This window comes from Helicoverpa zea, chromosome 14, assembly GCF_022581195.2.
Source record: "Helicoverpa zea isolate HzStark_Cry1AcR chromosome 14, ilHelZeax1.1, whole genome shotgun sequence".
Taxonomy (NCBI): domain Eukaryota; kingdom Metazoa; phylum Arthropoda; class Insecta; order Lepidoptera; family Noctuidae; genus Helicoverpa; species Helicoverpa zea.
The window spans coordinates 9,044,214-9,057,402 of NC_061465.1; the positions used below are offsets into that span (position 1 = coordinate 9,044,214).

General features: G+C 36.4%; 2 protein-coding genes across 2 annotated transcripts in view; both read right to left on the minus strand.

The window, feature by feature from the left end:
* Window positions 1–12,878, minus strand: part of LOC124636304 (inositol-trisphosphate 3-kinase B) — a 116,164-nt gene extending 103,286 nt beyond the window's left edge. The window contains exon 1 of the mRNA XM_047172343.1: window positions 12,641–12,878. The gene's annotated coding sequence lies outside the window, so the exon portion shown is untranslated. The remainder of the gene's footprint in view (window positions 1–12,640) is intronic.
* Window positions 616–1,604, minus strand: LOC124636669. The gene has a single exon (XM_047172830.1). It carries the CDS (start codon window positions 1,602–1,604, stop codon window positions 621–623), a length of 984 nt encoding a protein of 327 aa, XP_047028786.1. The 3' UTR covers window positions 616–620.
* Window positions 12,879–13,189: the final 311 nt, after the last annotated feature.

Sequence of the window (13,189 nt, forward strand, 5' to 3'; positions counted from 1 at the left end):
ATCTAAATAAAAAACTGATTTATGACCGCGATATCTTAGATAAGTCATAACCTCCCTCATTATCTTTGTGAAAACACGCGGTGCCACACATAGGCCAAAAGGTAATGCACTGAACTCATAAGTAAGGACACTGGCAGTGTTGTCAGGCTGGAATTGAAACCTTAAATATTTACGGTGTGAGGGATGAATCGGTATTAAAAAATAAGCATCTTTTAAATCAATAGTAGCTAGGTAACCCCCTTGCGGGATTAACCTGCAAGCAGTCCGATAATCTTCCATTTTAAAATGTTCTATGTGTACAAATTTATTTAAGGGCTTCAAATTCAAAATAAATCGCATATCACCATTAGATTTCGGAGTGAGAAATATTCTTGAGATAAATTGATCAGATGAGAAATTAGACTCAGTTATTGCTCCTAGATCTTTAAGCTTGTTTATGGCTATTGACATATCACGTTTTTCTTTTAGGGAAAAAATGCTTTGAGGGACATTACACTGGTATACTTCAGATTTAAAAGGTATTTTATACCCGTTTTTAATCCAATCAAGTACAACTTTATTGCTTGTTACTTTCAACCAACAATTAAAAAAGTGGGTAAGCCTACCCGCATGAACCTGGGCTAGCGGTGACTTGGCGCCGGTGCACGTGATTTCTCGGAATTGGTTGCTCGTTGAGGTTGAGCCGGTGCTGAGTAGGGACGACGGGCGATCGACGTTAGTGCAGGTTTCTTGTAGGTTCCCCGCCCCCCCCTGTTCGCCGGCGGATACCGAGGGGGCGCTGCCCAGTTTCCCTGGTAAGACGCTGGGCGCGTAGTAGCCTGTGTAGCGGGTGGTTTAGGTTTTTGAACCGGTTTCTTAATTTGGAGACCCTGTTTTTCAATAGCCTTAGTCGCTTTAATTTTTTCCGAAAGTGACGAGCCAAATAGTGTTTCATCTCTTTCGGACTCGTTTATCACGTGCAAAAAAGATTTGTCTAAGCTGGGAGTAATAAGTTTTATGCGATTGTTAGTAATTTGGTTATGTGAGTCACATAATATGCGGCACCCATTACTGAGGTGTTTCATTGCTTGAACCTTATCGTCGGATTTTAAAAGAATATCGATAGCACGATTCACAGCGGTGATGCCTAAGCCGAGCTGTTGCTGCGAAGCGGTGATTGTTTTGTCGCGGTTGCGGACCATGTCTGGCACCGCGGCAGATATCTCAGCGTTAAGCTTTGGTGCTTGCAATAATTTGCAATTATCAGGAACTAAATAATCTTTTAAGATTTTATCTTTTTTGTCGGTTGGTATCCCTTTTTTCAACAAGGGGACCCATAACTTAGATAAATTTTCGTGAATACTTTCACCAAATTCCGGGGAGTCAGATGTTGATTCACCAAGGGCGGATAACAGATCTGGATCTAACTCGTCGACCGTAGTGACGTCATCCTGTCGACTTGAACCTGCCTGTTCACTGCTGGTTTCAGTTTCTATGATGGCCTCAGTCATTGCTTCCGGCATCTCTGACGATTCTAATGTAGGTTCTTGAACCTCTGCCTCTCGATCGTTGATCAATTCGTCACCTAAAAATACATTAGGTTGACTAAGAACAAATTCGAGCATAATCGGAGGGTAGGTTAGAAATAAACTCAACAAACAATGGTTTGATAGTTTTTTATTTTGCAGACAAGCGATACATCTGTTTCAGATTGTTCGTTATTTCTGCTTATTGTCATCGTTGAAGACTCGCAGTCAACCCCGATGCAAACAAATATAATCAGATTTTGATTTAAAATGAAACTTGGAAATGTCGATGTTATTGACTCGCGGTCAATTCCAACGCATTTTCAAGATTTCTTATCACTTTAGTTGTATAGTCACAAAACATTAATAAAGTTTAATTTGTATTTACCTTCATGGTCGGATTCCGAAGATTCAAACGGCGAGATGATTTTTCGACGTCTTTGTTTCTCGGTTAACTTTCGTATTTTCCTTTCATATCGTTCAATACGAGACTGCGCACTTCTTTTCGGCATGGTGATTTTAGGAGCCACTATAGTGCGCGTGCGAGCGTTACCGAGCACAAAAAGGGAATGAGAAAGAATAAGATGGCGGCCTGAAGATAAGCTAAACCGGAAAAAACGTCATCAAGTATTCGTTTAAAAACTCTTAATATTGTGCGAATGTTACCTAGTGAATTAGGGTACTACATGTTATTTCTGTCATATCTGAAGAATGAAGCGGGAAATATAATAACCTAATTATTAAAAAAAAATACTTAAATCCTTCATCGAATCTATATTTTTGGCTCAACATCGTAAATAAACCAAAAGTCAAATACAACGTGAGAAAGAGCCCACAAATTGAGCATTATATTTACAGTATTGGCCATAAAAAACTTCTCAATAATTTGTTAATTAATGTCTTGAAAATCGAAGCAACTTACGAGAGAACTTTTTCGGATCCATTTCGCAAAACGGCCGGTATAACTTGATCTGTGGCAAAATGTGGAATTACGAAAATGTATGGGATTTCGTCAAACATTCGGTGATTTCCTTGACAAGCAGCGCCGTTTTGACAGGTCAAGTTAAGTTGGACTTTAAGTAAATGCTTCGGTTTTCGTTCCCGTTTACCGTATTCATAAGTTCGCAGTAGGACTTGCTCCGTAGCTTAATTATCGGTTCGTTGTATTTATTGTCGATTCGAGTGAATTTTTTATGCCATCATCGCGGTGGGAGACCGCTCAGGTATTTTCTGGTGAGGTACATGAATGGAATGAGGATATAAAGAAGGTTCGTTTGGTCTAGCTCTATCGATTGAGCAATATAATGCCACAAAGATTTCCTTGCTAAAAATATTTTGTATATTATATGTATGTATCATAGGTGTTATGATATAAAATTATACGATGGAGAAAAAACACCCGATTAGCTTACTATGTATGCAGCTTTGAAAGTTTTAGGTAATATCATCACAGGTACGATATGCAGTCATTATAACATCTAAATATTAATTGTGAAAATATATTTTAGGTGTATTCCCGCATTTTCTTTCAGGTGTCAAAATATACCTTGTATATTAATTAGTTGTAAAGGACATTTAACCGTCTTTATCCCTAAATGTGGAACTTCTACACATCTCTGTCTACCGTCCCATATGTCGGAATCTAAGCCCGGCCAGTGGAAAATAAATTAATTGTTTGTAATTTCTAGGTATTTGCGTTTTTGTTTGGCGGCCTAGCCGTCTATAGGCGGCACGGATACGTCAAGTGCCATACATTCACTTCAATAACTAATCTTTAAGATTGTAAAAAAGGAAATACCGAGTCTGTGTTTTGTAGGACACAAGGCAATGAAGATATTGCCTTTATTTATGGTATCGTGTGTGGTCTGTAGGTATGTAGCTAGGCGCACACAGGCTCACTTATTTACAGTCTTGTGTATAACAAATATTTAATGCTTCGTGTGTTCATGAAATTCAAATCAACGTCTATCAAGACCATCTCTCCCTAGCTTATCTTGAGCACATACAGAGATTCTCAACTAAAGTTCTTGTTATTTCTACATGTTACCATGTAACTTATCATACCCACTCCCATAACGAATTTAACTTACAAAATACTGATGGCATAAAGTACTAACAAGTTTGGTTGGAACTTCAACTCATCATAAACATATCTTTCCTACAAATAACGACCCATTCATTACTGCTAGAAAATTCAACCGACTTTCATCTCCTAACAAGCGTATTTCACGTCAGTTTCAACGCCAAAAAATCATGAAACGCTCATAAATTCCACTTACAACATCGATCCCGTTTGCACTCATGACGAATGGTAACAGCCCACAGAGTAAGGAAAGATCAGTGGAGATCCCATAATGCAGGTAGGTCTGGCGCTTTCTTCTAGGTCAAAAAGGTACGGTGGGCATTACCAAAACGATCACTTACGAGTGAACTAACGAGGCTTTCGGGGTCTTTGAGACATCCACGATTTTCAATGTTGCAAAAATATTCGGGACAAAAGAAGGCGTTCAAGGGTGAAGACAATAATGTTCCTCGTCCCCGGCACACCCGGCATTTCGGCGCGCTACTTTCTTAGGATATTTTCCGTTATGGCACCTCCGCTAGTCATTTTGTTCTCCATGTAACAAACCGACCTTTTGAAATGCCAGTTGGAATGGGAGTACAGTAAATATCGCCAGCAACTTTCAATACAATGTGCAGAATTTTAACGAAGACATCATGGGTTCGGGGAGATCATAATCGGAGCTTGTTCGCCGTATCGCTCCTGGTTAGGGATGGCTGTACTTGAAAAGACGAACATAATATGCTTAACCATGTATACCAAAGTACCAAACAGACGTTTGATCAGTATTTTAACAAAAACTTTTTGTGGTTACAAAAATTGTAGAATTGGAGGATTTTTGAAAATGATTGATAATTTGAAAGTACCACTGGCATCAATCAATACTCAACTTACTTAATATCACCAAAAACTACAAGACTTAGACATTCGAATTAATACTAAATTAGACTGACCAACCCTTTAATCTAAATTGTCGATTCTAGTCTACTACATATCTACCCAAAATACGATCCAATCAATCCCACACGCTAACCCTACCTACAAACTACCCATAAATTGATATTTGAGTGAAATGTTGCAAGTTGATACAAACGATCCCCCACTGAGGATCTTTCGTAAATCTCTCAGTTGGTGCAAGAATACTGTAGACAGTTCTTATCTTAACGATATTGCCTTAAACGGCTAAGGGAATTCAGGGTATCAAGTGCATCAGCAATGTACCAAATGATATACGGTTAGTTGTTAGACCGTGGCTTTCTGTAGCGGTTCAGGCAGAGCCAGGTGCGAAGAAACGTGGCTCTTGGAGGCAATATTTAATTTACTTAACGACCCCTTTTCAGTGTAAGCTATCTGTGTGTAGCTATCTGTAAGTGCGTTCTAGATAACCTGAAGTATGATTAATAAAAAAATCGGTTTCAATCAGATGGAATCAGAGTTTTGTAAAAAATTGTGCCAAGTTCTCCGTACTAATTTTCCTCAACCAAAAGGCGTCTCGCTGGTTTTATAAAAACTGTAAATAAATAATACACATAACGTAAACATTTCACTTTTACAACTAAAATTCTTCAACGTCATACCAAGTGGCAGAACTGCGATTAAATCATAAATTTTTGAGTTCAAAACGGAGTTTTAAAGTGCCGACGAATAACCTTATCAACTTGGTTTTGACAGTTTACACGGTAACAAGTCGGTTGGCAATATAATTGTGTATTCAGAATTTTATATTATAACTTGTGAGGCCCGTAAGTCACACGCATTTCATATGCACGCCTTTTCCTTAAACGAATGTTGAAGACATAAAGACATGTTTCTGTTTTCATTTACAAACATTTTGGTAGTTAAAATATGATAAATGTTTGCCTGTTTTGAAGATTAAATCATGTTTACATTTCATTTTAATGTTTAAACTTATGTCAGTGCGAGTTGTGGATGTCATGTCTTATTTCTCTCTACTTGGTACTTGAACGTCACGTCACTACAGTACATTGAAGGCCTCGATGGCGCAATGGTCATCATGCCGAACCGCCGAACCTGAGGTCCCGGATTCGATTCCCGGTTCGGTCGACATTTGTGTGATGAGCATGCTTGTTGGCCGTGGTCTGGGGGTTATGATATGTATTTATAAATATGTATATATGTAGCTATATGTAGTTTATCAGTTGTGTTAGCACCCATAACACAAGTTCATAAATAACTTAAGTACCATGGGGCTAACCGACCGTGTGTGAAAAAGGTGTCCCGGCATTATTTATAGTATAAAACAAAGTCGCTTTTTCTGTCCCTATGTCCTTTTGTACGCTTAAATCTTCAAAAAGAATTGTGATGCGGTGTTTCTTAATAGATAGAGTGATTAAGGAGGAAGGTTTATAGGTATAATAACATCCATTAAATAGTGAGGAAATACTGTTATCCCGTGCAAAGCCGGGGCGGGTCGCTAGTATTCTATATTTAAAGAAAAAACACACAATTCTCTTTTGTGTTTCAAAATCAAACTGGTAAAGCCTGACTTTACAGAAAGGGCTTCACTTAACTTTATGCAGGTAAGTATCTCCATTTTGAATCTCAAAGGTTCTCTCCTAAAGGTTTCACAATAAATATACATTACACAGGTAGGTACTATTCAACATTTTGCCAACTAATTGCCAAGTCCTGCACATTGTAATTCCTATTGAATACCTGACCCCGCCTGGATGATAACATCGACATGACTACAACCCTGACTTTTGACACGTTTCCATGTATTGAAAGGCGCTAACCTAGATATTTTCTATGGGTATTCCAAATACGAGCCATGTAATGTACCGAACATTGTTTATAAAGAAATCATCAGTCAATACATAGTTAAATTCAAATTAAAAATCTCGTTTTTGGAAGTCGGTTTAAAAGCTAATCCAATAAATTCATCATAGAGGAGATTTTATAATTCTCTTCGATATTAACAAAAGAAAGATTTGATAAAAGGCCCTTTTATTCGTAATCACTATCTTAATCATCTATTTTTTTTTCTAATGCCTACCTATGACAATCTGAAACATGATATACAGAAACATAACTATGTGAACTTGTAAATGTACCTGCCTATAGACAACTTGTTTAAAAAAGAAAAATACAATCAGAACCTCGAGATCGACTGCTCAAGTGTTGGCAAGAAAGAAACACCTAATTTAACGCTCGATGATGGATGGACCAATCATCATTAACAGAATAGCTAATAAACTTATTACATACTAGCTTTTGCCCGCAACTTCGTTCGCGTGGAATAGTGACTACCAGCAGATTTTTGATTTGACCAATAGATGGCGCTATATGTCCGGAATATTTTTTTTTTATTATTTTTTTTGTAATAAAAACTATCCTATGTCCTTTCTCAAGTTTCAAACTATGTCTGTACCAAATTTCACACAAATCGGTTCAGTAGTTTAGGCGTGAAGAAAAGACAGACAGACAGACAGACAGACAGAGTTACTTTCGCATTTATAATATTAGTTTGGACTAGTAACAAAGGTTACGTCTATACGTCTTGTTGTAACCGTCTCTTGTCTGTCAGACTGACTTACGTATCGACGTCTGACAGAATGCATTCGCGCATTTCAAAAGTGTTCTCTGCTTGTATGTGTTGTTTTGCTTGATTATTATTATTTAAATTGGTTGTTGGTGAATTAGAATATGGTGGAGCTGCGATACTATTCACAATAGATATTGGAAATCATGAGAATATTGGGCTCGACATAGTATTCCCATTCTACAGACACACATTAAGGGTTCATAGAACCTTATTTTTACCGGATTGTGAACTTTGACGGTCGTGTATATTTCGTCAAAGTTCTTACATTCAGAAATACATAGTTGTGTTTTTTTTATAAGTGTTGACTGTATTTGTAAACGAACACTTACACGCTTTTCCCGGAAATCTTAAATCAACTTTCACTATAAAAACCAAAACACGCCGTCCCGACTCGTTTTGTGCAAATTCTCCCATTTTTTCCCATAGTTTTTTACAAATTACACATACAGCATATTTCACACATACTGAACATAAACATACGCCGTTTACCATTCAAGTCACTAATGTAATACCTACCACTTTAGGAATTAAAAATAACTGAATAAAATACAAGTGTACTTATAAATTATTTATCGCGAACAGCAAACGATATAAATCAACAACTGTCAATGAATTTTATTACGCCCATTTTCATTGTTTTTATTTATAGAACAATCGTAATTAATTCTAAGATATTCCGCCCAAATGCGGCCTTGAAGATAAGTGTGTAACTATTGTTGACAAGATTGTTACAATGTAATGCAATGTGCGAATAAAAAGTGACAGCTATGTGTTTGTACTAGGTATTAGACCTGGTACACGTACATAGAGCTTCAGAAGAAACAAAAGTGGAAGTTATTAAAATTGCTTTAGAAATACATCCCTTATATCTTTTATCCTATGGGATGGTCTATGAGTGCAAAATAATACTCTACTGTATTTTTCACTCTGAAGAAGCTAACTTTAGATGGATGTACTACTCTGCATCCTCAGATTTAATGTAAAGTTAACAAAGAAGGAAAATCGAACCAAACAGGGCCTGCATCATTATCGGATGGTTAAAATACACCTGTAAAAGCTTACTTATACAATACATTTTTAAACAACCTGTATCTCCAACACCTAAAAGCTCCTTCAATCCCATTTCCCCTCACACGTATCACTGATACGATATGATACGTAAGACGTTGGACCGTATAACATGAACGGACAGAATGTGTTAAGCTCTCGATCTAACGACGCCTCACGCCATTGTCGCTTGTCTGATACCGATCTTATAATATGCGCAAGAGTGGACGTAGTTATGCCTTCATTTGTTTTTTATTTTGTTGTAGCTGTGTACTGGCTACTAGTCACTTTAAACCATTTCAAAATAACTTTGCTATATGTGAAATATGGTTTGATTTATTTACTTGCAACCTTTTTTTATAGGAAATCATGAAATGACCCCAACCGCTGTGGGTGCAGCGTGAGGGAGTGTCAGCTTGAAAGCACCAATCCCCATACCAAATATCCAAATTAGTCTGAACAAATGGCCCTTGAGTATATATTGGCCTGATATTTAGTAAGTTCAACAAACAAAGATTTGCATTTATAGTAGGTACTTAAGATTTACAGAGCATTATAGTTATCGGCAAGGATATTGAGCTCTCGACGGGAGAGAGGGGATCGCTTTGCGCACTGAACACATAAACCAATAAATCGCTTCTGCGCAGGTGAAGGTCAGGGCTCAATATCCGTGCCGATAACTATGTATGACGGGTTCAAAATAACAATTGTTTACATTTAAATAAAATTTAAATAATCCACTCTCACTCACCACCTAAATTACCAAGCTTACCTCCGAAAATTAAGCCATTAATTTCAATAGACATAATAGAAACATTTAGATACGATCTCGCCCAAGTTTTTCTATTAGTACTTACTTAATAAGTTAGAAATACAAGGTTACGATCTATTGTGGTTCAGTTTGTTATGGTAATAAGGACACGCTTACTGGGCCATGATAAAAACTTTAATTCAATTGTTAAGTTTATATATTCATGAATATTTTATTGAACCATGGATTAACTACGCAATTCTGCTTTGGGTGATGTTTTTCCTCGTTTTTTTTCGAACCTTAGAGCTGGGGATCATCTATTATTGATTTTTGTAAAAAAATAAGCTTGTATTTTGGTTAACGTTTTAATAACATCGAACAATAGCATACCCGAATACCGCTCGAAGATTTTGTATTTACGACAAAATAATAATTAACTTAGACTCTTAAAATTATAATAGGTGCGTTATATCAAAATGCCATTAAATCTTAAGCTATGGCTATTAAGAAATATTTGGGATACAAATTGCTCTTCTCTCCGAATTTTGTCCATTCAACAGAAGGTATCCAATCTTCTGTTGAATGGACAAAATTCAGATTCGTGTTCTATTATTTATTACATAAGTAACTCACCGAAACCGTTTACCTACCTGTTTTCACAAAAATACCTATTTCAATAACTTTACCTTACCAAGAAACAAACGCACGATTTCTCTCCACTCCAACCTTATTCAGTGCAAATGCATTAAATAATATCTTGTACCAGTCTGAATGGCTAACGCATATATTCTGCATATGATTTATATGCAAGTCGTGCGTGTACTCTATAATATTAATAATACCACGTGAATGTTTTCGCTAACTCATAATTGGGTCAAGTAAAGTAATTATATAGATAATTGCGTGCGAGTGCTGTATGTATGTGTGAGTGGTCAGGTAAATGGAGGTCCTGCTTTTCCATAGATGAATGATTTTTTTTCTTTATATTTCTATTCAGAAGAATTCTATTTCAGAAGGTTAAGCTTATTCTAGAAATGTTTTTCTAAGGACGGACTAAAATATGTTACATCTTCTATCTAAGTATTGTCAATATAATCGAAGTTCAAGAATTCGCATGCTGAGGGATGATTGTGCTAATGTGATTCAGCTTGAGTCTAATTTGGCCCATAGAAACGCCCACAAACTTACAAGATTTCCTTTAGAGCTACAACGGTCTAAGAGAATAAAAATTATAACCTCCTTTTATTGAAGTCGGTTATTTTTTATGATTATCAAATTGCTCCCAACTAATTAGCCAAAAAGTCAGAGCAATAAACCATACCATTGCTAATGAAAACAGACACAATTCGAAATTACTGTCATCTCGTATTAGTATGTGTTAAATGAACATAGAGGTAAATGTCATGGCGTCTGTTGAGCAATAACTCAGCCGATGGCAATGTTATAATTAGGTAAGATAAATTAGTCAGTTCTCTATTTCTGACGGCTGTTTAGACTTCATATTAGATAAAAGGCTATCTCATTTTAGATATACACTTGCTCATTTAATTTTAAGTGACATAGAAGCTACTTTAGCTATCTTTTTAATACATGTGATACTTTTATTTCGTACTTAATTGAACAGATTCATATTGCTCAGGTTTTTTGGGCTGCTTTCATCGTAGATTTGTTGATCTCTAACTTTGTATGGGCACCTATAACTTGTGCCTAATGACTTCAGCTTCGGGTCTTCGTACGCTATCAAATATTAGTTCATAGGAACTAAAAGTTTCTACTCTCTAGTAGTAGGTAAGACGCCCTGCTAACCGCCACACTACTATGGTTTAGTATGCTTGATATTAATTATTAGTAATACTATCTGGCAAGTAAACCAAATTACCTATTGTTCCGCAGTCTGTCATTCGGAGTAAAGAAAACATGGGATATGAAAACTCCTTTTCAAAACTCCCGCATTAGGCTTACAGAATCGTAACCAAAATTACATCATAGATACATTCCATCGTCATAGCTCATCCTACTAATTAAGTACGTACCATAAGACCTTCTGGTATCCATTTACCCATCATCACGCCACTCCATCAGTCTAAGTCTACGCGCACACTGCAAATTAAACAGTCGGCCAACCAGTAATGGGGAAAAAATGAATGAATTCAATCAAAGTTTTTACAGAAGTTTAATCTAACTACCCTATAGACCAAATGGCAGACCAATGGCAAACCACCAATGAAATGTCATTGGAATACGATTGGTTTTATATTAGTAGCAGAATGCCCGCTAAGGTTAAAACTGCTATTGAGATTCAATTGTTTTCCATATGCCACATTATAAACTTGGCAGAATCAAGCCCCTGATCGTTGTTACGTGTGTACTTCCATTCATCTTCATACTGATTTTTGAGCCCAAACCGACTATCGGCCGACTAAAAATTGATAGTGTGCGCGTTCTCTAAAAGGACATCTGTTCACCACCTTTTCTATGCTTTGTTTATGTTGCCAACAAACCGCCAACTTTATAGCTTGTTTATTTTCTTTGTGACGTAAATTGTAACATGTTGGCAACACAGAGAAGTGGATGAAATAGCTTTGTTGGTTGGTTAGGTCATACTTTGATTGTTTTTAGTCAGTTAATTGTTAAGTTTCTGTAGTTGGCTTTATAATAGGTTAACTATGCTCTTCATATATTGCACAATCATAAACACCTTTTTTCTAGAAAGGAAAATTAGACGAAGTTTTCCTTTTTCTCAATAGGACTCTTATTGTTTGTTTGAGTCGATTGAACCTGTTAACTAGCTATGACGGCATATTTTTATTTAATTTGATTCTAGAATTATTAAATATCGCTGTCAATAGAACCTACTTTTACTAAAATTCTCGAACCTTTCTCTTCTACCTATCTTTGAAACCTCATCTTTTTCCTCATAGGCCGAATCATTATTGAATGCTCTTTGGTATTCACGGCTCTATTTTTTCAATAGCTATAGTAAAAACCTATTGTTAATAAGCAACACCAATATTTTGTTTGTCGAAACAATTTTCAACTATAGTTTCTATGGCAGTAAAATTTCCGTAAAAAACACGTAAATAAATACTGACACAAATTGTTCCAATTTATGTCAAGTAAATACTGTATAATATAATATAATGACTTAGATTTCTAAAGCTTTATATCTAGTGCATTTGGAATGAAAGCTCAAGATTGCAAGAAATAATGATCAAAAGGTACCTAATAGATAAATAAGAAAGAAATTCATCTTATTGACACTTCACAACCATATGAGGTCTACTTATTATCTCAAATGCATCGTTAATCTAAAATAATCAAGATTTGATATCGATAAGCGTTTGTGGCAATTAGCGTCACGGCTAGTGCGAAGATCAATTCATAGATTACTTCAATCAAAATCATTCTCGATATTCGGCCGGCAAAGGCGGTCAATTATCAAACAGATAAAACGCTGGCTGTTTGTTTTGTTCCATGTAAACAATTGAATGCCAAGCTATTACTTTTTTAGACATTTCCTGCTTCGATCCGAATTGATTTATCGATCACATGCCATGATCGATTTAAAAAAGCTTGACGTCAAAAATTTTTTGTATTCTCATGTCGCAAAATTAAAACGACTTCTAACATTTACATAGATTTACGCTCAATCTCAGTGGACTAGATAAAATCACGGCACGAAGTTATAGCAATAATACCAATATCTTTACCGATCAGCCTTTAAGTTACTTCACATGTCACAAACTTGCATTACGTCAATCTGCATTAAAATGTAACACAAATACAGCACTGGTTATGACTATCTCCACTGACGTGTAATACGAATGAACGGAGCACTGTCACGATTAATGCACTACAAATCGATTCATCAACACATCACTTATAAATCGAATATAAAATTCGGAATTCGATCGCGTAAATCGAATGCGTGTAAGCGGTCCACGGGTTGTACAACTACTGGCGTAGTAATCGAGATAGTAGTGAGTCGGTTTGCCAGCAGGCTGCGACCGATAATTCATGATTTAAGATAAGTGTGTGCCGTGGGACCGAGACATCGCGAGATTTTGGCGAATAGGGAGTGCGTGACAAGACGGCTTGTCTCGCTGTTAAATCGTAACAGTAATACTAGTTTGATCGATGCTCTCAATTAGTGTTGGAGTGACACTGAGTGATGGTAATCGGTTAATGAACAATGTTTAAATTTGGTACCGATGCATCCGTGTAGAGGTGACACTTTAAAGCTATAATGTGAGCTTTTA